General features: G+C 43.4%; 1 protein-coding gene across 1 annotated transcript in view; it reads left to right on the forward strand.

The window, feature by feature from the left end:
* The window catches only part of ANTXR1 (ANTXR cell adhesion molecule 1), a 260,387-nt gene that overhangs the window by 198,828 nt on the left and 36,858 nt on the right, over positions 1-24,701 (forward strand). Inside the window, 1 exon segment of the mRNA XM_021671061.2 lies at positions 6,221-6,301. Within this exon segment, the coding sequence (XP_021526736.2) occupies positions 6,221-6,301 (81 nt within the window).

Here is a 24,701-nt window from a genome sequence, read left to right on the forward strand (position 1 = left end):
TTGCATTGCATTAGACTCATTGGTTCCCATGAAATGGAGTTTTTGAGAAGCAGGTGAGCACATCTGCCAAGCAAACCCAGAGAGAACACATGGAGGGAAGAAGTCTACAGTGGGATCTTCTCCACCCACCATCTCCCCATCTAATTTAAGGCACTGACCACACCGACCACACCTCCCCCCTTCCTCATTCCAGACTCATGATCAGGAAATTTTCCCTGATATTTAGCCTGCATTTTCCTTTGCTTGGTTTTCACCCCTGGATTTACAATACCCCGTGCTTCTCATTAAATTGGGGCTGACCATTTCAGACAAATGAAGTCATGCCCAGCTATATGGGCAAAATTTTCTTAAAAACCAAAAGATAAAAAAGCACAACAAAACTTACCCTGTGAGTGTGTGTGTGTCTGTGTGTACGGAAAGTTTCCAGCGTTATCCATTAAATCAATTAATTTATTTCCTTTGAGAGAAAGCCTGGGTCACACTATTTACCATGTTACTTCCTTTTTTGAGACTGCATCTCGCTCTGTCACCAGGCTGGAGTGCAGTGGTGAGATCTCACCTCACTGCAACCTCCACCTCCCAGGTTCAAGCAATTCTCCTGCCTCAGCCTCCTGAGTAGCGGGACTGCAGGCGCTTGCTACCACACCCAGCTAACCCAGCTAATTTTTGTATTTTTTGAGTAGAGATGGGGTTTCCCCATGTTGGCCAGGAAGTTCTCGATCTCTTGACCTTGCGATCTGCCCGCCTCAACCTCCCAAAGTGCTGGGATTACAGGTGTGAGCCACCGTGCCTGGCCTACCATGTATTTCAAAGTATAAAAAGTCAGGTGTCAGTTTATAGTGGCCTTATAAGTTGAACTACTCCCAAAATTCTCAATCTCTATCTTCCAACTGGCTAAGGCAGACAAACCAGAAGAAAAGATTCAACTGCTGCCTGGCAAAGAAAAAAAAAAAAAACAGGAAACCCCACCACAAAATCTGATGGCTCAGGGTGCTTTGGGTTTGTTTGTTTGTTTGTTTGTTTGTTTGTTTGTCTTAGAGGGTCTTGTTCTGTCACCCAGGCTGGAGTGCAGTGGTGCAATCATATAACTCACTGTAGCATCAAACTCCTAGGTTCAAGGGATCCTTCCACCACCTCAGTCTCACAAGTAGCTGGGAGGTATAAGCCATCACACCCAGCTAATTTTTTTATTTTTTGTAAAGATGAGAATTTCACTATGTTGTCCAAGCTGGTCTCAAGTGATCCTCCTACCTCAGCCTCTCAAAGTGCTGGGATTATAGGCATGAGCTACCACGCCCGGCCCTCTACCTCCAGAGTGCTATGAATGCTGGCTGTATAATCATTCCCAGCACAGTCTTATTGTTTAGAAAAAACCGAAGCTAGCGTTTACATAGAACTTCCACTATGCCTTTGTGAATTAGAAGGTATTGTCTGTGGCTAAGATACAGTTCAGGAGCCTGGAACTGATAAATTTCTCATTTTATAGTCAAAATTTGTCAACTTCAAATGAAAGAAAGCTATTCATAAATGTCAGTTAATACAATCTGGCACAGGGCTTGAGGCTCATGGAGAAATCTTTGCCTTAGCTTCACAGAAGCAGTTGTGCATTTGCCGGGGAGTGAGGACCAGTGTCTTAAATGCATGCTGTGGAGAGGCTTGTGCATGTTGGGCACCAGAGTTTGAGATAGATAAAGTGGAGGCAACTGAGAAGGATCCTCCAAGACCTTAGGTGAAGCCCAGAGACTGTTTAGAAGACTCTTCTGTGGCACATCTGGCCCCAAAGGGTTGTTATTAATGAGCACACTGCTACAGTCTTTAAATGACAGACTTCTGCCTACATTCAGAAAAATCAAGGTTCCAAGAGCCTTTGTCATGCAGTGCTCGTTGACTTTTGAGAGTTATTATTTTTTATCCTCATTTTGGTTGTAAACATTGTTTTTCTAAAGCTTACTTCTTAGATACAAACACTGTTTTTCTAAAACTCTTGCATAAAAACTACCTGTTGTAAGAGCAGAAAGAGGTGATAGGTTGTGTTGATTGATTGATTGATTGATTGATTGACTGATTCATTGCCCAGTTTTCTATGCCACAGACTGGAGACTTTGGGTCCATTTGTGGGACAGCCAGAATTCAGAATGCTGAGGATACACCTGAAACTAGCTAATCTCGCCTTGGCCAGGAGAGCCCAATGACCACAGCTCACCCAGATCAAGCACGCCCTGCAAGTCAGGCAGCGCTTTTCATTCACTAATGCCTTTATTATTGATAACAGTCCTTGAAAGTAGAAACTACTTTTCCATAGGTAAATAGATACCCAGATCAGTAGAAACCACAAATGGAAAACCAAGGCACAGAGAGGTTCTTTGCCCAAACGCACACTGCTAGTGAGATGTTTCATGGTTCATTTTGTTGACTGCACTGCATCCATTTGGCCTAGCAATGAAATTTGTCATTAATCAATAGGAGAGAGGAGAGAGACTCTGGAGATGAAAAGCCAATCAGGAAACTATTCACAGAATGAGTGACAGATGATGAGGGCCTGTGGAGGTGGTGGGTCAGGGGTGGATGGGAAGAGGTGGCAGCAGAGCTGCAGAGAGAACATACATGAGACACGGTTGGCGTTGGATGTGAGCAGGTGGCAGAGAGAAGGGAGGTTAGAATGATTCCTGATACCCAGCATGCCCATCAGGATAGACGGAGGTGCCATGAATCAAGGCAGGGTGTGCAAAAGGAGGAGCAGGTATGGGGAGAAGTGCTAGTTCAATTTGTGATGTTTGAGTTTTCAATACCTGTGATACATCCACATTACAATTAAGATTCAATAGGTAAATGGATACCCAGATCTGGAGCTCAAGAGAGGACTGGGCTGAGGATAGAATTTGTGAGTTGCCAACAGATAGGTGGAGGTTGGACCCATGAGACTAGATGAGAGCACTCAGCTGAGAGATGAGAATAGAGGTGCCAAATAAAGGCCACTATGTCACATGCAGGCAGATGGGAAAGGAGCAGAAGAAGCTGAGAAGGACTCAGCAGAGAGGTCAGAGGGAGCAGGTGGAGGCTAGTGGCACAGAAGCTGAGGAAGAATGTACAGAGGGGAGGCCCAGCACAGGAATCTCCCCAGAGAACCAAGTGAAATGAGTGTCAAGGCATTTGGCAGTCAGGATGCCATGGGTGGCCTTAGCATGAGCAATTTGGGTGGCGTGATTGGGGCAGAAGGGATAAAACTGTGGCTTGAGAGTAAGAGGAAAATAGGCTTGGAGGAGCACAGAATAGAAGATGGGCAGATGCTTGGTTACAAAGTTCAAATTGTTGGATTCCTACACTCCATATTACACTCTTTTCCATCTTTCTACAGAGCCTCCCAAATGATCATTTTAATGACTTTACTATGATCGTCGGTAATATTTAATGAATACCTTCTATGAGACAAGTACCTAACTTCAATATTTAAAGTCTTATAGCATGTCTCTAGAGTAGACAGTATTATTTATCTCCACTTTAAAGATGAGAAAAGTAAGGCTTAGGGAGATGACACAACTCATCCAACCTGTAGAGCTGGTGAAAAGGAGACCCAGAGTACAAACTGGGGCTGCCTGGCTTCGGTCACTTTGTGCTTAAACACTACACTCTAGGGTGATCTGTTGCCACAAAGAAACATCATTTACTACTTATTCTCCTGGTATTATACATCCAAGTGGTTTCTGTTCTTTTGCTATGCATGTAACTTTAAATTTCTGCTGAGTTAATTAATGCATTTCTTCAACAGCCAAGTGTTCTTTCAGCCCCATCTCATTGCTCTTTTGTCACAGAGTTGACTGATTAGCACACACAGCTCTGTGGGTGGGCTGATTTACAAAGCCAAATGCTGGGAGCTCTCCCCCTCTGAAAAAAAGGGGAAAGAAAAAAGAGGCATTCATCCAGGAAACCCACCTGGTTATATCCTAAAATATAAATGCTTATTCAAAAGAACCTTAAACGAAAACATAGAGCTGATGATTGAAACGGTTTAATACAGAAAACTATCCTGCACACAGCAGCAGTTCTATCCAGCATTCTAAAATCATTTCAAAATATTTTTCAAGGCTTTTGTAAATTCCTTGCCAAAACAGATGAGAAACACTACACTTGGCAAGACAAAGTTTAACCCACAAGAACTCAAACAACAGTTCATAAAGATTAAAGAGTGCAATTTTATATGTATATGTATCCCACCAGAAAATTTCAGAACCTGAAATCTTCGAGATAATTCTTAAATTAACACTGCCCCTATATAAATGCTTTGTGTCCAGGAAGTTGAACTCTTTAGACTTTTCCAGGCTTCCCAGCACTGTCATTCAAAGACCTCTGTAAGATTAGGATTTTCAAATGTTCCTAAGGCTTGAATAGGAAATACATTTTACATTTTGGTTCAGTTTATGCCCACACATCTGTGCACACATGGTCGTACACACACCCAGGCACATTTAACTGAAATAAATTTTTCACAATATCCTCACCATGTGCAATTAATATTTTCTCTTCTATTTCTTAAACGTTCTGCTCCTATGCAAAATTGATTTCATGAGGGCTTAAAGGGTTGCAACCTACAGCTGAGAAACCCTAAGTTCTAAAGGATCTAAATTAAAGCGTTCTCGCCAGAAGATCTGCATGAGGAAGAATCTGGAGTTGGTGTAATAGAAAGCATATGTGATTTGGAATTAGACAGACATGGGTTCCAATCTCAACTCTCTGGTTTATAAACCGTCTGCCTTTGCGCAAGTTACTTGATCTCTCTGACCCTCCCTTTCCTCTCCACAGCCCTCTGGGACTGCTGGGACAATGCACTTAGAAGACAGTCATGGAAGCACCTACCACTTAGGAACATTCATTCATCTGACAAATACATATTGAGCAGGGGATGTTGTCCTAAGGGCTAGGCAGACAGAAGTGAACAAAATCATCAATACCACTGCTTTCATGGAACTGGCATTCCAGGGGGCACAGACAGACAATCGGCAAATTAACATAGAATATATCAGGGAGTGAGAAGGACTGTGTTAGTTTCCTCTTGTTGCTGTAATGAATTACCACAAACTTAAAGGTTTAATCAGCACAAATCTATTATCTTACAGTTCCAGATGTCATAAGCCCAAAACGGGTCTCACTGGGCTAAAATCAAGGTGTTGGCAGAGCTGTTTTCCTTTTGGAGACTCTAGAGGAGAATTTATTTCTTGTCTTTTATAGATGCTAGAGGCTGCCCACACCCACTGGTTTATGGCCACCCTCCATCTCCAAACCCAGAAACATTGGGTTGAGTCCTTCTCACACCCAGTCACTGTGACTCTGCTTCTATCCGCACATCTCCCTCTCTAGATCTGACTCACCTGCCAAAAACCACCATGGGTCCTCTAGGAAGGACCCATGTCATTAGATTGAGCCCACTGGATAATTCAGGATACTCTCCCCATGTTAAGATCCTTAATCACATCTGCAAAGTACTTTCTGCCATGTAAGGTAACATAGTCACAGGTTCCAGGGAATATAAATAAAAGTCACCTATAGAGGTGTTCTTTATCATCAGCTGTGAAAAGCCTTGGCACTGACATACTTACTCTTCTCCATTTTAGCCAATTACACACAATCCCAAAGGGTTTGTGGTTTTTGGTGCTCTGTAACGCTTGGTAATTCATCTCTCGAGCCCAGGCTTCTGAGCAAGTGATAGCTACTGAGTGAGCCTAGCAGATAGCCAGGGATGTGCATTCCAGGGGCCTTTCATTGGTCTTGCCCTGTCGACACTTATGTTCAGTAATTTTCCAGAATTTGTCATTAGTGTCTTCATTAATAAGCTCTGGGTACCAAGTGGGAAAAAAAAAACTTTAGTGGAATTGGGAAAGATTGACTTGTGGTGTGAGGATATTCCCAGAAATGTGATAAGGACAAAAGTCCAGATCTTGAATGAAGTTATGTTTGCAAATGTGGGGCTGCACTCAGACCTCAGGGTGTGTCCTTCACAAACATCAGAGCTTTCTGTGTGTGTGTCTCTTCTCCTCCTCCATTCACAAAGCTCCAGTTTTGAACTAAGGGACTGCAGAGTCACTAATCCCATCACTACCATATTGGCAATGTTGTGTTGTTCGCCTGACTGAAGCAGCACAGGAAGTTCTGTGTGCCTATGGGGCGGCAGGGGGTAGCCCCAGGTCTGCTTTAAATATGTAATCTTGGTGCATTTGTTTTATTTCAGGGAAAACTCGATGCCTTGTGGGTTCTACTGAGGAAAGGATATGATCGTGTTTCTGTGATGCGTCCACAGCCAGGAGACACGGTAGGACTGGTTAATTCATTAATGGTGTCTGTCGGTCTCTCTGTCTCTCTCTCTCTCTTTCTCTCTCCCTCTGTCTTTCTCTCTCCCTCTTTGTAGAGCTAGAATAACTTTGGATTCTAAAACAGAGTTAGAATAACTCCAAATATACAAATCCAGCTATTATTTCATGTTACAACAAATCAGATACCAATTTTCAAAATGTTGGTTATTACAAGATCTTGAGTTTGGATTTGCTTTTCTGAAAAGGATTTTGACAGAAATATGCTGGGTTTAACTTTGTAGAATTTGAGCTTCTCAATGTATAGGCACAGTGAGAGAATAAAGCAGGACTGGCCCCTACGTGGGGCCGTTTCAGTGGGAAACTCTGCTGGCCATCGGCCACACAAGCACTGCAAGGACAGGGTGAGGGCAAGGAAGGGGCCATGGAAAACACCTACCATTTCCCAGCAGGTGTTGGGCCCAGCTGGCCCAGGACCACAGAGGGATCTTTCACCCCAGTTGAGGGTTTGTCTAGGCACCATCAAGGCTAGACTTGGAATATCTCCAGCCAGCAGATCGAAACCATCCAGCGCACGGCTTCATTTTGTAAATGAGGAAAGAAAAACAAACAAAAACAAAAAGTCACCTAATTGCATTCTCCAAAAGACAAGAGACGTTGAAAAGCTTGTTCTGGTTCAAATGTGAGTAACAAGTAACAGTGGAAACAACCTCAGTTCTGCCGAAATAACACTATCGCTATTTGTTTATGTAAGAGCTAGTCTGTCTCCCACAAATTTTACAGACCAAAACTTGGGACCAAGTTCTCCCTCAACTACCAGCAACCTGCATCTTCCAGCCACTTCTTTGGGAATGAGGCACATTAATCCAAAAGCAAAATAAAAGTATCTCATTTAGAACTCTTTCCAAATCAAGCAGACTTGGGTTTGAACCACCCTTCCTTCCTGGCTGGAAAACTCCAGGCAAATTACCTGACCTCTCTCAACTTCAGCCTTATAAAGTAGATGGCATGGACTACTTCCTACTGTGACTGGTTGGAGAAGGTAATGTTTGTAAAGCATTTGGCCCACCGCTGAACACATGAAAATGCTCAATCAGGCCGGGTGTGATAGTTCATACCTGCAATCCCAGCACTTTGGGAGACCAAGTCGGATAGATCACTTGAGGTCAGGAGTTCAAGACCAGCCCGGCCAATATGGGGAAACCCCATCTCTACTAAAAATATAAAAATTAGCCAGATGTGATGGCACATGCCTGTAATCCCAGCTACTCATGAGGCTGAGGCAGGAGAATTGCTTGAGCCAGGGAGGTGGAGGTTGCAGTGAGCCGAGATTGCACCAGTGCACTCCAGTCTGGGCAACAGAATGAGACTCTGTCTCAAAAAATAAAAAATAAAAATTGTTTTTAAAAAAGAAATGTTCCATCGATGGCAGATATCCTTATGGTTATTTGCTGTGTGCTGTTCTGCTGTCTGGGGATGGTTGATGCAGAACTTCAAGCCATATTGCAGTTGGTATGTGTGCTCTGCTGACTCTCCAGCATGACACAGCTAACATTAGAGCAGAGCCCGATAGACAGGCCCTGCCACCTCCTCCCCTCACACCTGATGACAGTGGGTGGTTTGTGGCTGAGGAGGTTTGGTCTAAAGTTTCATAGCTTATGTGAGCCACTGCCCAATTAGCTGTTCCTGTTGTAACTAGGATGGCAGGCAAGTAAAAACGTGAAACCAGCTCATATAAACGCTGGGTTGACTTGGCCCTCATCGCAGATGAAATTTGAGCTTTTGTCTGTGACAGTCAACAAGACCAAATTTGTATACCAAATTTTAAATTAAAACTCTACAGTTAGGAGAAATGAACATAGACCATAAAGTTAGTACTCGGGGAGGTGTTTGGTCTTATAAAATACGTATCTGCTTTCTACGGGAAATGAAGAAATCTTTTTAGCATGCATAAGACTCCTCTAACAGATTAAGAAAAAATAATAATAAGATACCTAAACTAAGGTTCAGCAGCACTATTTTTTGTGATAGAACCTGCTGATACAGTGTATGATCCCATTTTTTTTTTTCAGAGCAATTGAAAAACATCTCCACTAAAATATGTTAACATTCCATTTTCCATGGACCAGTTTGCCAGAAACAAATTCATAAACTGGGTCAACCTAAGAAGTGGGAGGGTTATAGGAAAGAGCCTGGACAGAAAGAAATATTATCATTTATAAGACAGAAGAATCAATGCCGTTTAGGAGCAAAAGGCTGGTTACATAAAGCCAAGAACAATGGAATGAAAATAAATGGAACTTCCTCTAATGAATCACACCTAAATTGAATCTCTTATTTACCAATTCTGAATGAAAGTTTGTATTAAGAGCTGAAGATGTTCATGTGAGAAACATTTTTGAGAAACACAATGCCACCTTGAACTTTTACTCTCTAGCCATGCAAAATAATAGATTTGCAATACAAGAAGCTTAGGAATTTGGATACATTTGAACATACTGTCATCACTGTCACAAATTATAATTATCCAGTTTACTTTTAAGTACCCTTTATTTGTGGAAGTCTTGCTAAAGTGATAAGATATATGAGAGAAATAGATGCAGAAAAGTGCATCCTTGTTGCTATGGCAACAGCCACATGATGTACACATGGAGTTACACAAGAAAGGTCACAGACAAAGTAAGAACCAGAATTCAGAGCTGCCTATGGCTATTCCGGAAAGAATTCCAGGGGAAGGCTGGGGGGCAATATTGTAGCTTTGTCTACATGCTTCTTCTGTTTTGTTTTGCATAACCTTAGGAGACTCACTAGAGACCTGCATTGCTTGCATGGTGGTGAGTCTGTAAGAATTCTTTAGCACTGATTTATGGAGCTAACCACATTTTCCATAAACTCAAAATGACTCCATCCAGGCATGTGCTCATGAACAAGAGTCACAGGTTCTGAATTTTTCCTTTAAAACAAAACAAAAACAAAAATCACCTAATTGCATTCTCGGTTACATTCTAAGTTGCTTCAAACACATGTTGATCTCACAGAAACCTGGCAAATTTTCCTCCTCAGTTCCTGTCTCCTTCATCCTCCCCCCAGCTACTCCACCCCAGCCCTCTAGATGCAGACACAAGCCCACCAACAGAGCCTCTGAGGCTGCTGAAAGGCCTCCAGCCCCAGCACAGAGCAGGGGTTCGGGGAGCCAGAGCCTAGAGCCACCGACCTTCCCTAGGATTGGCACCCACCACCTCAGAGCCATCCCAGCCCCAGGTCAGGGATGGCAGCAGGGAGCATGAACGTTTTCCATCTGCCATCACCCATCTCCCTCTTTCTGCCTGCAGTGGGTTCGTGGTCCCATTGCTCCTTGGAGCCCACCAGGAAATGCTTGGGCCATCATAAAAGAGAAAGTACCAAAGGAAACCACCTAAATAGCAAAGCAGTAGCACATCTGATTCTAAGACTTTTAAAGTTTACTAAGCATGTGGTGTCCCCTGCTCCCAGTATATAGCCACCACAGTGCTCCTTGTAAAACCAAACCTCAACACACCATGCCTCCACTTCAGACTTGCAAAAACTGTTGGAAAACCCAGAATCCTTAGCTTGATTTAGAAAGGCATGCCTTTCCATATCATCCGCTGCTTACCCCAGATTCCCTCATCACCTCCAAATAGGCTCTGAGCACGTGGAATTAATTGCTGGCCATGCCCTGAACATGCCAGGATATTTCTGTGCCTTTGCTAGATTTCTCTGCTTGAATGCGTTTCCCATCCTCTCTACCGAGTGAACATATTTTTTTATTATTACTGAGGTAGAACAATTTTTTTAAGTTTATTTTCTCATTTGTCAATTGGTTTGACTTGTCTCATTTTTCCACTGGATATTTTAGTGTTGGTTTCATATGATCATTTAATTAATCAGTCTTCATTCATACATTAATGAAATGTTTTGAAAGTCTACTATGTGTCCGATCCTGTGCTTGCACAGTACTTATTACGTGGTACTTATTACTGCTTATGACATTTAAATTCTAACCATGTAACATATATCCAAAGTTTTTTCTAGTTTGCCATTTACCTTTTAACTTTTTTAAAATGCATTGAAGTTATCTATAATTTTATAGTCAAATCTATAAGTATTTATGATTTCTGCCTTTGGTTTCAAATTTAGAGCGGTCTCACCTACTTCAAGAGAACAGAAATTTTCACAAAAATTTTCTTCTAGCCCCTCTGTCTGCTTTTGATGGTAATGTGAATTTGTCACCTTTTCTGTATCTTCCTGAGTATTTTAGTGCAGGTTTGGAAAAGGCTCCTTTGGAAGCTATGGGCCATATGTTGTATTAAACTAGAAGTACTAGAAAATTATCTTAAATGCCTTGAAGTGGATGTATTAATAGAAAGTGACTCGCATTTACTCTGGGCCATCCCAATGAAGAGAGCTAGCCCCACAGGTAGAAACAACAGTGAAACAAATTTCATCAGGAAGAATTGGAGGATGCAAGTTTCAACAATGCAGCAGGCTGCCCCAGAGACTAATGTTACCAAATATGGATAAAATGGATTAACCACAAGGCCAAGACATAGTAGGGGGTTCCTGTAGCAGATCAATGGTTCTCAGACTTAAGCCTCAGAATCAGAAGGTTTGTTAAAGCACAGCTTGCTGAACCCATGCTTAGAGTTTCTGATTCGGAAGTTCTGGGGTGGAGCCTGGGAATTCACATTTCTGAAGACAAACTCCCAGGTGACGCTGCTGCTGCTGGTCTGGGGATTATACTTTGAGAACCAGTAAGATAAGGAACCAGACAAACTTCAGAGTACCTCTCACCCTGCCAGTTTGGGGTTCTAAGCAATATTTCTATATTGATTTGACCACTAAGTCATCCCTTTTCTATATTTCTCCATAGAACACCTATTGACACAACTGGGGAATAACTAGTCTACCTTAAATCTAAATATTAAGCCTCATTGAGTTGTAAAGAAATCCTTCCCATCTTCAGACATTCTGTTCCTAGATTACGAATTCCAAACACAGAAAGGTAAGGGAATTAAGAGATCAGAGCATGGACTCCACTGGTTTTCCATCTGCTTGCATATTGTTATCACTTGGGGAGCTTTCAAGGTCCCACCCCAAAGGTTCTGTTTAATTGCTCTGAAATGAAGTCTGGGCACTGGAATCATAAAGGCTCCCCAGGTGATTGTAATAGGCATCCAAGATTGAGAAGCAGTGAGCTGGTCCAATTTCCTCTTTTTCACTCAGGGCAGCATATTCTCTTTCCTTCTTGAAGCAGTTTAAAGGCAACTCTCCACATTCCTTCAGAAACCCTGAGTAAGATAGGCTGATCACAGTCTTCATGTGCTTTTAACAGTCCCTTTCCTATCAGGAAGATGGTGAACCTAGACTGAGGCTGACATGTCATTGTTACTGCTTAAGTAAAGAAGATGGAAAAGAGAAAATAGAACTCGGCCTCATATGTCTTTTCTGGATGGAATTTAATCAATCTACCCACTAGCCTGAACCCTCCCCAGTCACTTTTACCCCAGTTCAGACTCCACCCCACTTCACGTGCTCCCAGAGAACCCACTGGGTTTGGATGTCATCTGTTTTCAGATCTGGCATCAGGAGGCTGGTACATTCCATTACTATCTGCAAGAACAAAATACTAAAGCTCACTCAGAACTTGTTTTGCAAGCCTGGGTCTCTTTGCAACCAGAAGAGACCCAAGGAAACACACACGTAAATGTACATAAACAATGTTTGAAACTCATCCGAAGTAAAGCCTGAGAGGTTGTGAAATCCTCCCCAGCTGTTTCCAATAAGAGCGTGAGGCCAGTCACATGGGCACCAAGTCTCCCTCCTGTCGCAGAGGCAAGAACAGCCTATGCAGGTTATCCCCCAGGGGAGGGATCGTCCTCTGCCTGCTCCTTCTAAAGCAGATGAGCCTCCTGTAGCATAAGCAGGCCTCAGAGAAAGTGTCTGCACTCTTACTTTCTCTCTCCTCTCTTCTTTCTCCTTCACATTTCCTGCATTCCCTCTTTCTTCTCACCTCTTTCCTGTTTTTCTTTTCCCTGTTCACTGCCAATTTCTAAGGCCTGTCATGGTTGCTTTTCCTCAACAAAGACCAATTGCACTCCCACTAAGAATCCATTTCTGGGCTGGACACTAGGGATATCCATTGGAAGAGGACTAAATTCCGGCTTCCAGGAGTTCATGTATATATGTATGGTGTGCAGGAGAAGAGAGTGTCACCCATTGTATGAACTGCAAATGCTTACAGAAGCACAAACCCACTCAAGATAACTTAGGGTAATGATATCTCCATTTTAAAGAACAGAAATTGAGGCTTAGGGAAAATTATTAACTTTTCCAAGGACACACAGCTGGTAAGGAGGTCTGGGGCTTGAATTTAGGACGTTCAGACTTGAAAGTCAATACGAGGGATTCCTGAACTCCTTCATGCATTCAACAGATACTTGTTAGACATCTTCTAGGAGCCAATGGGCACTGTGTTAGTGCTTGGTATACAAGATGAATGAATGAGCCCTGTCCCTGCCCTTGAGGAACAGGGACAAACAGGAAGCCCACAAGCACTGCCTGGTGTGAAAGCCTCTGTGAGGGGGCTTCACCCAGGAAGGGCATCTCATCAGCCTTGGAGTCCAAATGGCTTCTTGAATGGACATTTAAGCTGAGACAAAAGGAGGGAATGGAGTTTGGGGAGAGAATATTCTAGTGACAGGGAAGCTTGGGTACAGATCTGCAGGTGAGACTATGGCTCCTTCAGGGAGACACAAGGAATGGGGTACAGAGGAAGACAGAGTGGGAGGCAGTGGGAAGAGGGACTGCGTTGAAGAGGCACCTGAGGTGCCGGCCATGGGTGTCTGGTCTACCAGCCTGAGGAGGCTGGGCTCCACGCTTAGGACAGTGGAGCTTACTGCAAGAGTTTTAAGCAGAGGTGTGATCAGATGTGGGTTTTAGAAAGGTCACACACTGGCTGCAGTGTGGATGCAGAGAGGCTGGCCGCCTGACGTGCAGAGTGGTGAGCAAGGAAGACAGCCTAGATTCATGAGATGTTGAGCAAATAATCACAGATTTAGTAACTGCCTGGGTGTGAGGATGGGAGGATAGAAGGTGTGGGGGAGGACCTCCAGGATTTGGCCCAAGTGACAGAGCTGACTGTGCTGCCATTCACCAGGATGAGGAGAGCTTTGGGAGGGAAGATGAGGACCTCACTTTTTAACTTGTGGAGTTGGTGGTGCCTGTGGGACATCCAAGCAAAAAGGACCTGCAGCAGGTCAGGACCAGGGTGAAGCATGAAGGCATCCAGGGCAGGTACTCTACGGGTTGTTCACTGTCAGGGTTGTGTGAGAGCAGGGACCCGAGAGTACATGCCTCCTTAAATTTTGTGCCCTGGACACCTCACGTGCCTCACCCTAGTCTTAACCTGTTCATGGGGCAGTTTTGCTCCAGTGAGAGTTCTGGGCTGAGGGCAAAGATTTGAGAGTCATTGGCCATGGCAGTTGAGACCAATGTGAATAGAGGGGATACCAGGGAGAGAGGTAGAGAGAAGAGAACTAAGCAGTGAACCTGAGAGTCACATCCTTTAAGTCAGGGTAGAGAAAAGAAATAGAGCAAGGAGACTAAGAAGGACCAGCCAAGAGAAAGAGAAGTCACCCAGGAAAGTCTGGGTTCATGGAAGCCAAGGGAAGATAATACATTATGGAGGACGGTGGGGTGTCAAATGATGGGAAATTAAGATGCAAACTGAGAGCAATCCTCTAATAAGATTAGCAGTAAGGTGGTTATGATGCCCTTAGTGACCTGAGCTCTGTGGGATGATGGGGATGGGAGTGAAGCTTAACAGACAATGGCAGGGAGAGCCAAGGCAGTAGCTGGAGGAGATCCTAGAGTTGGAAAGGGTTCATTGTCTTAATAAGACTGAGCATGATTAAGTGCATATGGCAGAGACCCAGTAGAGGAAGGGGTTGAAGACAAAAACTCACTGTTAGACTGCAGGAACCCTTAGGAGAAGTGGTTGGAGGGCTTAGGAGGAAGTGCCAGTTCATTAGTGACATGGGTTGCAGAGCCCAGGTATGAGTGAGAGGGCAGGAAGTGAGGGCATCCCTATGGGATGTGATGGGCTCTCTGTTCTCCCTGCGATGCCGCTGGAGGAGTGGGGCAGCTGGAACTGGAGCTCCTGGAAACAGCCACACCTTGGGAATCCCATTGTTCCTGTGCTGACAGTACTTCTTCACGTTCCAGAGTAAATGTCTCAGGATTAAACAAAATGATAGGAATAAGTAATTTCAAAAGATGGGCGTTTATTTTCTTCCCTTCCTTCCCCCTGAAAACTGTCATTGATTTCAGAGAATTTTAGTCACCTCTTAACCTATAGAAAAAACTTTTTTTCAGAATTATTTTATGTTCAAACCAGCAATGACCAAAAGAATCAAGTTATCTACATATTGAAGTCTTACATGAAAGTCGTTTTCTTGCACAATAAACCGTTAAGTTTATATTAGTTTTTTTTACTTTGAGTAAATGGACATCTTCAGAATTCCTATCTGATACCAGGTGTAAGGTCCCAACAGATCTAGAGGAAAAGTCTCCTGATCTTTTATAAATTTTTGAAAGAAATGGATCATTTTAAGAAAAAGGAAGAAAAAGAAGCAAGTTATAGGAAATGTTCCTAGAGGGTGTGATTTATTCTGGCACAGCATCTTCCCTGGATGTTTGAATTCTCTGTAGTATTCATTCAGTTCTCACCCTTGGAAGCCTCTCCTTTGCTGTCTCGTTGGAGGGGGACATGAGTACTTAGAATTCTTGGCTTAGTTCACTGAATTTAAGGAGGAAAAGGTTCAAAACACTCTCTGTCCATAGCAAAAACCAAACTGTGCCCAAAACCTGAAAAGTTAACTTTTTTCAGAGATGTTAAACCCAAAGTTGATGCTACAAAATATATCGTCTTGGGATTTTTTTTTTTTTTTTTTTTGCACCAATTTTCTTCTCCCATGGTAGGAAGCGTCTCTGAGGAAACACATATGAAAGCAATTGCTGTGGTTATTTTCCTCTCCGTCTCTTTCCCCTGCCTTCCAGTCCCTGCAATCTGATCCCTTTTTCCACAAGCATTACATGCTCACATTCACACACATTCCTCCTCCTCCTTATCACCATCACTATCATCATCATCATCATCATCATCATCATCATTTTGTAGCTTCTTTCAACATGTAGGACTTTCAACTTCAGATTGTCTCATCGCCCAAACAGCTGCAACAACAGAAGGTTAAGTCCTGAAATCAGGTTGCAAATAGCAAATAGAGGAGAAATAAATGCTAAGCTGAACAAGACAGGGATGAGAATAAAGCAACCCTGTTCAAATTCTCTGACCTCATTTTTTCCCTTCCAAACAAAATCAGGGAGGTAGGGCTTAGCTCTAGGGTCAGAATTTTACCCAAATGTCTAATATTTGAGGTTTGCTACTTTGTCCAAGCATGATGTTCATGTCTAGCCACTTGGCTTCTGTGGGCCTGCTCCTCCAGCTGATGGCACCGGAAAAGATCATCTCGGGGGACATTTGGCATCTCTGTGATAGGCCTCAATTAAAAATCATTAGAACCCAGGCTGGTGGGAAGTTCTGTCCTGGCAGGAAACTATTGGGTTAGATTATAGATGACAAAATCTGACCTAGGAGATGGGCTTTTGAACATTGTGGGGAAAAAGTCAGCCTGCTATAAAACTTCCACACACACCCATCTTCGTTTGGCATCTCCATGACCACCCAAACTCAACCTGACCCTCAGTCTCGGAGATGGACTGGCAGTTCCTCATAATCACAGACCCTGCATTTTAGAGGCACCAAAGCTGAGGTCTGGAAAGGTGGTCTGGAGAGATTCCCAAGCCTTCACAGGTCCATTGTCTCATCTGTTCCCCATCACTTCCTTACTTTATCCTCCTTTTGATATAAGAAAGATGAGACTCAGATAAGTCCCCTGCTCTTTTCAAGGTCACAGAGAGTGTTGGTGGAAGTGACAAGACTGGAAACCCACTGGCTCGACACTGCCTGGCTCTCCTTGAGTCCTCAGCCCAGGCCAGGAGAGGAGGATAAGCATCCGGACTGGGCCTTATCTCTTGAGGAAAAGGCAGGAGCAGATACAACTTCAGAAGGCAGAGTTAGTCCTTGCCACCCAACCCCTTCCTTCTTGCCCTCCTACCTCTTCCCACCTCCTAGTACGTTTCCACTTTTATACCCTGCCCAAGATGACATACCCAGTGATGCCCTCCCACATGGGCCTACTCTCCTGCACAGGATGCTGTGCTCCCAGGTCACCTCATGCTCCTTTGTTCTCCCTAATTCAACCTCTCACTGCCTCCCACTTTACCACCAACACTGTGTCTAGGACAGAGACTCCATTCATCCAGTTAATAAATCTAGAGCTCCCACTATCCAGCAGGCACCAGGCTAGGCAGTGGTGATTTAGCATGAACAAGGCGAGATCCCTGCCCTTGTGGAGTTTACATTGAGGTGGTCAGAAAAGATCACTAAATTACAGTTCCACGTGGTAGATGGTATGAGGGGGAATATGGAATTTTCTGGGAGCATAGAGCCAGGAGATTTAACCCAGGCTAGGGCATCAGGGCAGACTTCCAAAAAGAAGAGACTATTTGGCTGAGATTTAAAGGACAAACTCTCCCAGTAAAGGGAGAGAAGGGCCTTCTAGTTGGAGGAACAGCACGTGTAAAAGGCCAGAAGGGAGAGGAACTGAGAGAGGATGCGCAAACCTGCAACCAGGGAAGGTAGGGAATACAGCAAGCTCTGCCCCACTCGCAAGCTCTGCCTTCTCCAGTCTTTGTCCACCCAGATCCTTCAGGCACTCAGCACTCAGCCAAAGCCCAAAACCTTCTCCAAGTCAAGGCTCATTGTCTGGCCCTTCCTTCCTCCTCTGCTTACAGCCACAAAGTTTAGCACCAAGTTAACTTTAACCAATACTAACTTTTCTTTTTCTTTTTTTTTTTTTTTTTAATTTTTCCTCACAGCACTGAGGACCTAGCTCAATTTGTTTCCCTGTCCCAGGGAGCATGGCTTTTTCTGCAACCTCCAGGTCACAGCTGTTTGCAAACTTTTATGATGTGTCTTCACAGGAAACTGCATTTGAGTCACAAGCAGAGATATCTGAATAAATCCTCTGTCTTTTAATAAGGAGAGAGAATTCACAAGGTCTTCTAGGAACATGTCCAGATAAAATGAGGCTGATTAGAACTTTAAAACAGTAAACTTTTATTATAATTGCTACTTATACTTTTTTTCATTGCCATTTATTAATAGGTTTTTTCTATTTTTGTTTGAAAATAGAAGATTCATTTTTTAAAAACTCTCCAAGGCTTTACCAGTCTCATTTTACAAATTCGTTCTTATAACATTTGTTTAATGTTAGTGTTTTTCCATTTTTTTTCTTTTTGGCTAATACCATTGAGAGTGATGTCACATTGAGAATCCACAGTGAAGAGAGAGCTAGTTTTGGGGTGCTCATTCCATTCCTCTAGCATTCAGTCCCTTTGTCCATTTCTGTGCTTCCCCCAGCGTCTGAATTACATTGCCTCACCTAATGGTGTGGCCCCACCATCTGGCACCCAGGCATTGACTGGCCTCAATTACTGGCACACCTATGTTTCAAGGACTCTGTGGCCCTGACTTAAGCACAAGCTTTAAATGGGAATAAATCTCATATAAGCTTTTCCATTTACTCTCCTGCTTATTAAAGGTGAATTATAATGGAAACCCTAAATGTCAGAGAGTCTGGAAAATTGGACATAATAATGGGCAGCATTCTCCTTAGTGGTATAACCAGTAACAGTGGGCCTAATGGAAAGTCCACTGTGGGATTATCTGTGTTTCTATGCAAGAAAAATTATTCTCCTTCTTTCTCCAACAAGGGAGGTAGTTCTGACCAACAGGTTGGCTGCCTTAGGCCTGGTGGTGGAGAGCAATGGAAAGAGGAGTGAGTAGTGGGAGCAAGCTTATCAGAGTTCCTAAGGCCATTGCTTTAGTGTCCCACCATATCTGTAGGCCTAGGGGATGCCGTGCAGTCCTCCAGAGATAGCCAAGGAAGATGCAGAGCTGAGGCCACTCTCTGTGCTTGTAAACAATAAGCACACCCCATAAAATCAGGAATAAGCCCACGGTCCCACCGCACCTCATCAGCTGCACTAGCATGTTCTGCAGATCTGCTGCTAATGGGCCTCAAGTTGCAAATATATTTACTAATGGATCAAAATAGAATCTCCTAGCAAAAACTGGACCTTACAGGTAATTTACATCAAGCCAGCAACTTATACATCTGTGTCCCACAGCAGCCCACCGTAAAGCAACATGAAGGCTTCCAAACTGATTACCTTGTCCAAATGAAAATGCCAATTTTATCCAGCGACATTGCTGTGCTTTCAGATTTCTGTAGATGCCAATGCTGTAATGAATGTTCTGACCCTCAGGGTGTCATCCACAGCCAGGCTCTGTGCCTGTATTTTGCAAAACTTACCAAATCTCTGTCCCAAAAAAGTCCAAGACTAGGTTGATGATAGATTTATGTGTCAAAGGAGAACACATAGACTTTGGATAACTTTACTCCAAAAGAATTATCTTGCTCTCTCAAGCCCATTCTGTTAATAACATGTTTAGTTCTATTTCGAAGTTTGATTTTTTTTATGGCAACAATTTGATTATTGAAATTCTTTAGCTTTGTAAATCATGGCACAAACTGTTGCCCCATGAAGAAACACAGCTTTCCATAAGCCTTCCCCAGAAACACAAGCATTAGAGGAGGGGATGTGATGTGAATTTTAGTGAGTAATCTTCCTAGCACTTCCCAAAGAGAGAGAAATAGAGAGAGAGATACAATTTCACATACAGTTTTACATGTCATAAAGCATCTGTGGAGATCAGAGGATAAAAGTATTTCCATGACAGGAACTTAAAATCTTAAGAGAATTTTCTTTTAAGCTCTTCACTGGCCAGTGGAAGAGTTGACCACAGCTTTTTCCTTCATGTATAGAAAAACACTAGGCAACTTGGTAGTGCAGCAGAATTTTTCTTGGCCACTTTTGATGCAGAATTTTTCTTGGCCAATTTGACAACTGGGACCTCTGCTGGCAACACTTCCCATACCCCGCCCTGTGTTATAGCTTGTACCCACATTCAGTGGTTCCCAAGCTTTTGCCCCACGTCCAAGAAGAATGAGGATACACTGACAATTTGAAGGGTGAGAAGGGTGGAGAAGAATTTTATTGAGTGATAAAACAGCTCTCAGTGGAGATGCAGTCAGGTGGTTTCTCTCCCAGTGTGACTGACTCTGGGCCTTTTTATGGACTTAGCATGGCAAGTGCATGCAGTTTGCGAGTTTTCAAAAACGGTTAAAGCAAAGACACTCAAAGGTGGGCACAACAGTGTTGAAAACCAATTAGGAAAGGGTAGGTATATGTAAAATAGGTAAAGGGCGGGATCAATCAGAGGAAAATGTGCCAAACAGGAAGAGGGGTTCTCAATCCAGTCTGTGGATTTGACTTGTAGCATGGCTTTCAGACTTTAAACTTTTTCAGCTTGGAGGTGGAGTTTCACCTGGGATTTGCCCCTATCTGCCTAGGCATTTGTCTGCCCCCGCTTCTATCAGTGGGATTACAAATAGACTCACATTTTTAAAAATTGTGGCCTCCCTTTTTACCCCTGCCCCAAGTAGCAAAAGATGTTTTTAGATCCTGAACATCTCAAAAGTAAAATCTAGAGCTGACTATCAAAAAAGGCAGCCACTAGTCACATATGGCTATTGAGTACCTGAATGTGGCTGGTGAGAAATGACATGTGCTATAAATGCAAAATACACTCCGGATTTTCAGGGAAGTAATATGAAAAAAAGAACAAGAAATATTTCTTTAGTGATTTTTATATTAATTATATGTCAAAATAACATTCTACATATATTGGGTTAAATAAGATATATTAGTAAAATTAATTTTACCTGTCTCTTTTTATGTTTTATAATTGTGGTTACTAGAAAATTTAAAAGGCTCATGTGGCTGATGTTACGTTTCTGTTGGACACGCTGGTCCAGAGGACTAGTCTGGAAGATGCTTGTGAGAAGGGGGAATGACATGATTTCCATACAAGCCCTGAATTCAACTATTTTGATTTTTATTCACAGTTCAGAAATTATGGGTCTTTGCCCTTTCTGGTTTTCTATTAGGTCAGCCATGACTTTGCCTTTCTGGGCCAATTCCTACCCCAAACTTCTTATTCTGAGGCAGAAGTCATGCATGCTCTAAGTCAGCATGTTAGGGGTTTGGGGTGTTTTCTTCAGAGATGGCATTTCACTCTATTAACCCAGGCTGGAGTGCAATGGCAATCACAGCTCACTGCAGCGCCAACCTCTCAGGCTCAAGTGATCCTTTTGCCTCAGCATCCCAAGTACCTGAGATTACAGGTACAATGCTGAGTGTTTTATTAAAGCAAACAAGCATTTAAGGTCTCTGTACTGCTTCTTCCCTCCATCATCATCACAAAGAAGAAAGAAACTTGCATCCTTTAAAACCTTGTTCTAAGTACCTGTACATTTATTGGATTATCTGTTCTACTTTGTCTTTGAAAAATTCCTGAGACGCAAATATTATCCTCGCTTTACTAAAAAGGAGCCTGAGTTGACTAGAGCAATAATGATGGCTCATATTTGCTGAGAGCCACATAATTTGCAATTAATTTCCAATATATTTCTTCTGATAACCCTATGATATAAGTGTTCCAAACGAGGAAATTATCTTTACAGAGGGCTCAAGCACCTGGCCCGCAGCTGATAAACAGAGGAACTAGCATTTATTCTTTCAACACATATTTATTTGTTGTGCTAAGCACTGGTAAACAAGGATATGGTCCTTTCATGGAGTTTGTACCCTAGTATTCACAGCACCCGAGTGTTAAGTGCTCTACTAAGAATCAAAACAGGGTGTTGAGTGGAAAAACAATGGATATCTTCCTTTGTCTCATTGAAAATGAGATCTGAATTACAAGAGGAAGCTGCCACATTAAGATCAAGGGACAGCAGCAGGTGCAAAGCCTGCAAGGCTGGAAAGAGCTTGGCACTTGGAGGAACTCAGAGGCCAGTGGTGATCTGTTGGCAGTAAGGTCAGAGACGGCAGGGAAGAGGGCCATGCAGGCAGGCTTGTAACCTGAGGAAAGGCATTTGGATTTTACTCTGGATGTAACATGAAGGCATCCTGGAGTAGAGGGCTTAGCAGAGGAGAGACAAGTGCCCTAGTGCCCTTTGTGCCCTCCACACTTGGATACTGCCTGCCTCTAACATTCTACAAGGACCACCCAGGATCAAGTGGGAAGAATCAGTTTTGAAGAATCAGGCCAGAGTGAAACTGGGAGGTCAGTGACGAGGTTGGTGCAACAGTCATGGGTGAGAGGCAATGGTGGTAGTCCAGTGTGGACCCAGTGGGAATGGTGAGAAGTGGATGGAGTCTGAAGTTTTTCCGAGATAAAGCCAATGAGACTGGCTGATGGATGGCTTATCCTTCTTTACACCTGACTGTCCCTCCAGCTCCTTTCACTCCTGCAGTGTCCATCCAAAAACACTACCCAGGGAAATCTAATTCCTGTTCACCCCGTAATAATGCCCAGAAGGCAGAATGAGGCACTGACAGATTGTCATTATTTATCACCCCTTTGTTTCGCTTTGTTAATTCATTGTCCTGCCTAGCTGTTAGCCTCTTAATTGTTCACGCTGACCTTTAGAAACATATTCAAGATGAATAAGGAGGCCTTGCTATATTCCAAAATCGTGTCAGTGAGAATAAGCAAAATGATTCTATTCTTTCACTTTCCTTTTGACTGGCAGGAAAATGAGTTGTTCACACATTCATTTGCCCTACTACCATATGAAAACCAAAAAAACCAAGCATGCAATGTCATATATGCAGTCATCAGCAAATGTACAAAGCACCTTGCAGCACACTCCTGAGTAGGGAATGGGGGAGGAAAACTGTATTTAAGAACTAGATGTTGGCCAGGGGTGGTGGCTTATGCCTGTAATCCCAGCACTTTGGGAGGCCAAGGCAGGTGGATCACTTGAGGTCAGTAGTTCAAGACCAGCCTGGCTAGCATAGCAAAACCCCATCTCTACTACAAATACAAAAATTAGCTGGGCATGGTGGCACAAGCCTGTAGTCCCAGCTACTCGGGAGGCTGAGGCGCAAGAATCACTTGAGCCCAGGAGGTGGAGGTTGCAGTGAGCCAAGATCATGCCACTGCACTTCAGCCTGGGCAACAGAGTGAGACTCTATCTCAAAGAAACAAAAAAGGAACCAGATGGTGTGCCACAAAGTGATTATTTGTTTGCCACTAACAATAAGATAAAGGAGAGAGAGCTCTTGGGTGGAGGTGACAAACCAAAGGCAAAGGCTGGTCTGAAAAGACTACGAAGAGAAGGTGTTACCTAAGGTTTCCTCAGAGGATATGCTCAGCCTCTAGCTAAACAGAGAAACAGGGAGCGTATGGAATCAAAATGGGTTGCCAGTCAGCAAAAGGTTACACGTGCTTGCATTTGTATATGCAACTTCTTCTCCAGCCAGTGAAAACATTTTCTTGGCATATATGCTGAGCTTCATTAATACCCAAGGGCAATACATGCTCTCAGCACTAAGGAATGCAAACCCACCCTTCTTCACTTACCGGCTCAGCAACTCTCTTCCACGGAACACAGACGGGGATCAACTGTGGCAGCAGGTGTTGGGCACATCTGTGTAGACTCCACACCCATCTCTCTCTCACGTGAGGAAATTTTTACTCCTACACAGCAAAGAACTACACTCCCTTAAACACCTTTACAGTCTCCCACTGCCTGCCCACACAAGGTGTGTTTTGTGGAACACTTATTCTGCAGCTGTTCATAGGTATCAAATACATTTGGAAATTGTTGCACTTAATGTTAAAGAGAGCTTTTTCTCTGCAGGACTTCAAAGAGGCTTTAATAAGCTGACATGCATTGGGAATCTCCAAAGGGGAAATATATGTAGCATTTCCCAAACGTGTAAATTACTGATCTGTTTTCATAGAGCATCACTTGGGACTGTGGAAGGCCCTTTGTGAAATGTGAAATCATAATGGTCTGTGGAAGGCACTTTGGGAAATGCAGGACTAAGCAGGGTTTCCTCTAGTGCCCCCCACAGTCAGATGCTGCCTGCTTCTCAGGAGTCCTGCACAAGGCAGACTGCCCCCAAGGCGCTGTTTCAGCCTACTCACCATATGTATTCCCACTTGTGGACCTCTGCTCACGCGTCCATCCCTGGCCCAAATTATCCTGCTCCTCCTCTCACTGTAAGTCAATCCAAGTACTTTCTTCTCTGAAAAAGCTTTGCTTATCCCAGGACTAGAGATGCCTTGTGCCTCAGATCATCGTAATATTACTTTATGGCATACTCATTTAGCTTTTGATAGCTGATTTCTACCTCTGTCTCTAATACCTTGCACATGGTAGGCGTTCAGTAAATTCTCTATTAAAAAAGAAGAAAAACAGGAAGGAGGTAAAAGAGGAGAAGCACAAAGAAGCAGGGGAGGAGTAGAGAAAGAGGGGAGAAAATCAGGGAGGTGACAGTGGGAAAAAGAATTTCACAGGATCTTGGACATGGTACTTTGAGTGTAGATGAGAGACAAAGCCCAGGGAGCACAGCCTTGAGTACTTAGTGGAAAAGAAGATCCATGAGGTTCTGCATATACAACCATCCAAGGCAGCTCTCAAGAGGCATTCCTGGCTCCATGCTATACTTCACTGCAAGGCAGTGCGCATTCGTAGGGTGTCAGCTAACTGGTGAGTGCAGTACCTTAGAGTAGGCACAGTCTATGACCCCTTAACCTAACCTATGCTTTATAATAAAATAGTACATATTTATATTGGCACTATTCAGAAAACAGCATGTGTATCCATTTCTTGGTTTTTGTTTTTGTTTTTGTTGTAAACAACATAATACAATATATAGTTAGTACTGAGGTGTTTTGTTTTTGAGATAAGGTCTTGCTCCGTTATCCAGGGTGGAGTGCAGTAGAGTGATTGCAGCTCACTATAGCCTCAACCTCTGGGACTCAAGTGATCCGCCTATCTCTGCCTCCTGAGTAGCTGGGATCACAGGTGCATGCCACCAAGCCTAGCTAATTTTTTTTTTAAAGAGATGGGGGCTCACTATAGTGCCCAGGCCAGAGTGCAGTGGTGAACATAGCTCACTGCGACCTCAAACTCCTGAGCTCAAGTGATCTCTTACCTCAGCCTTCTAAGTAGCTAAGACTACAGGTGTACATCACCTTTTTTTTTTTTTGTAGAGACAGGGTATCACTATAGTGTCCAGTCTGATCTCAAACTCCTGGCCTCAAGCAACTCCCCT

Source organism: Aotus nancymaae, unplaced genomic scaffold, assembly GCF_030222135.1.
Source record: "Aotus nancymaae isolate 86718 unplaced genomic scaffold, 86718_ANA_hifiasm-v0.15.2.pri h1tg000057l, whole genome shotgun sequence".
NCBI classification, from domain to species: Eukaryota; Metazoa; Chordata; class Mammalia; order Primates; family Aotidae; genus Aotus; species Aotus nancymaae.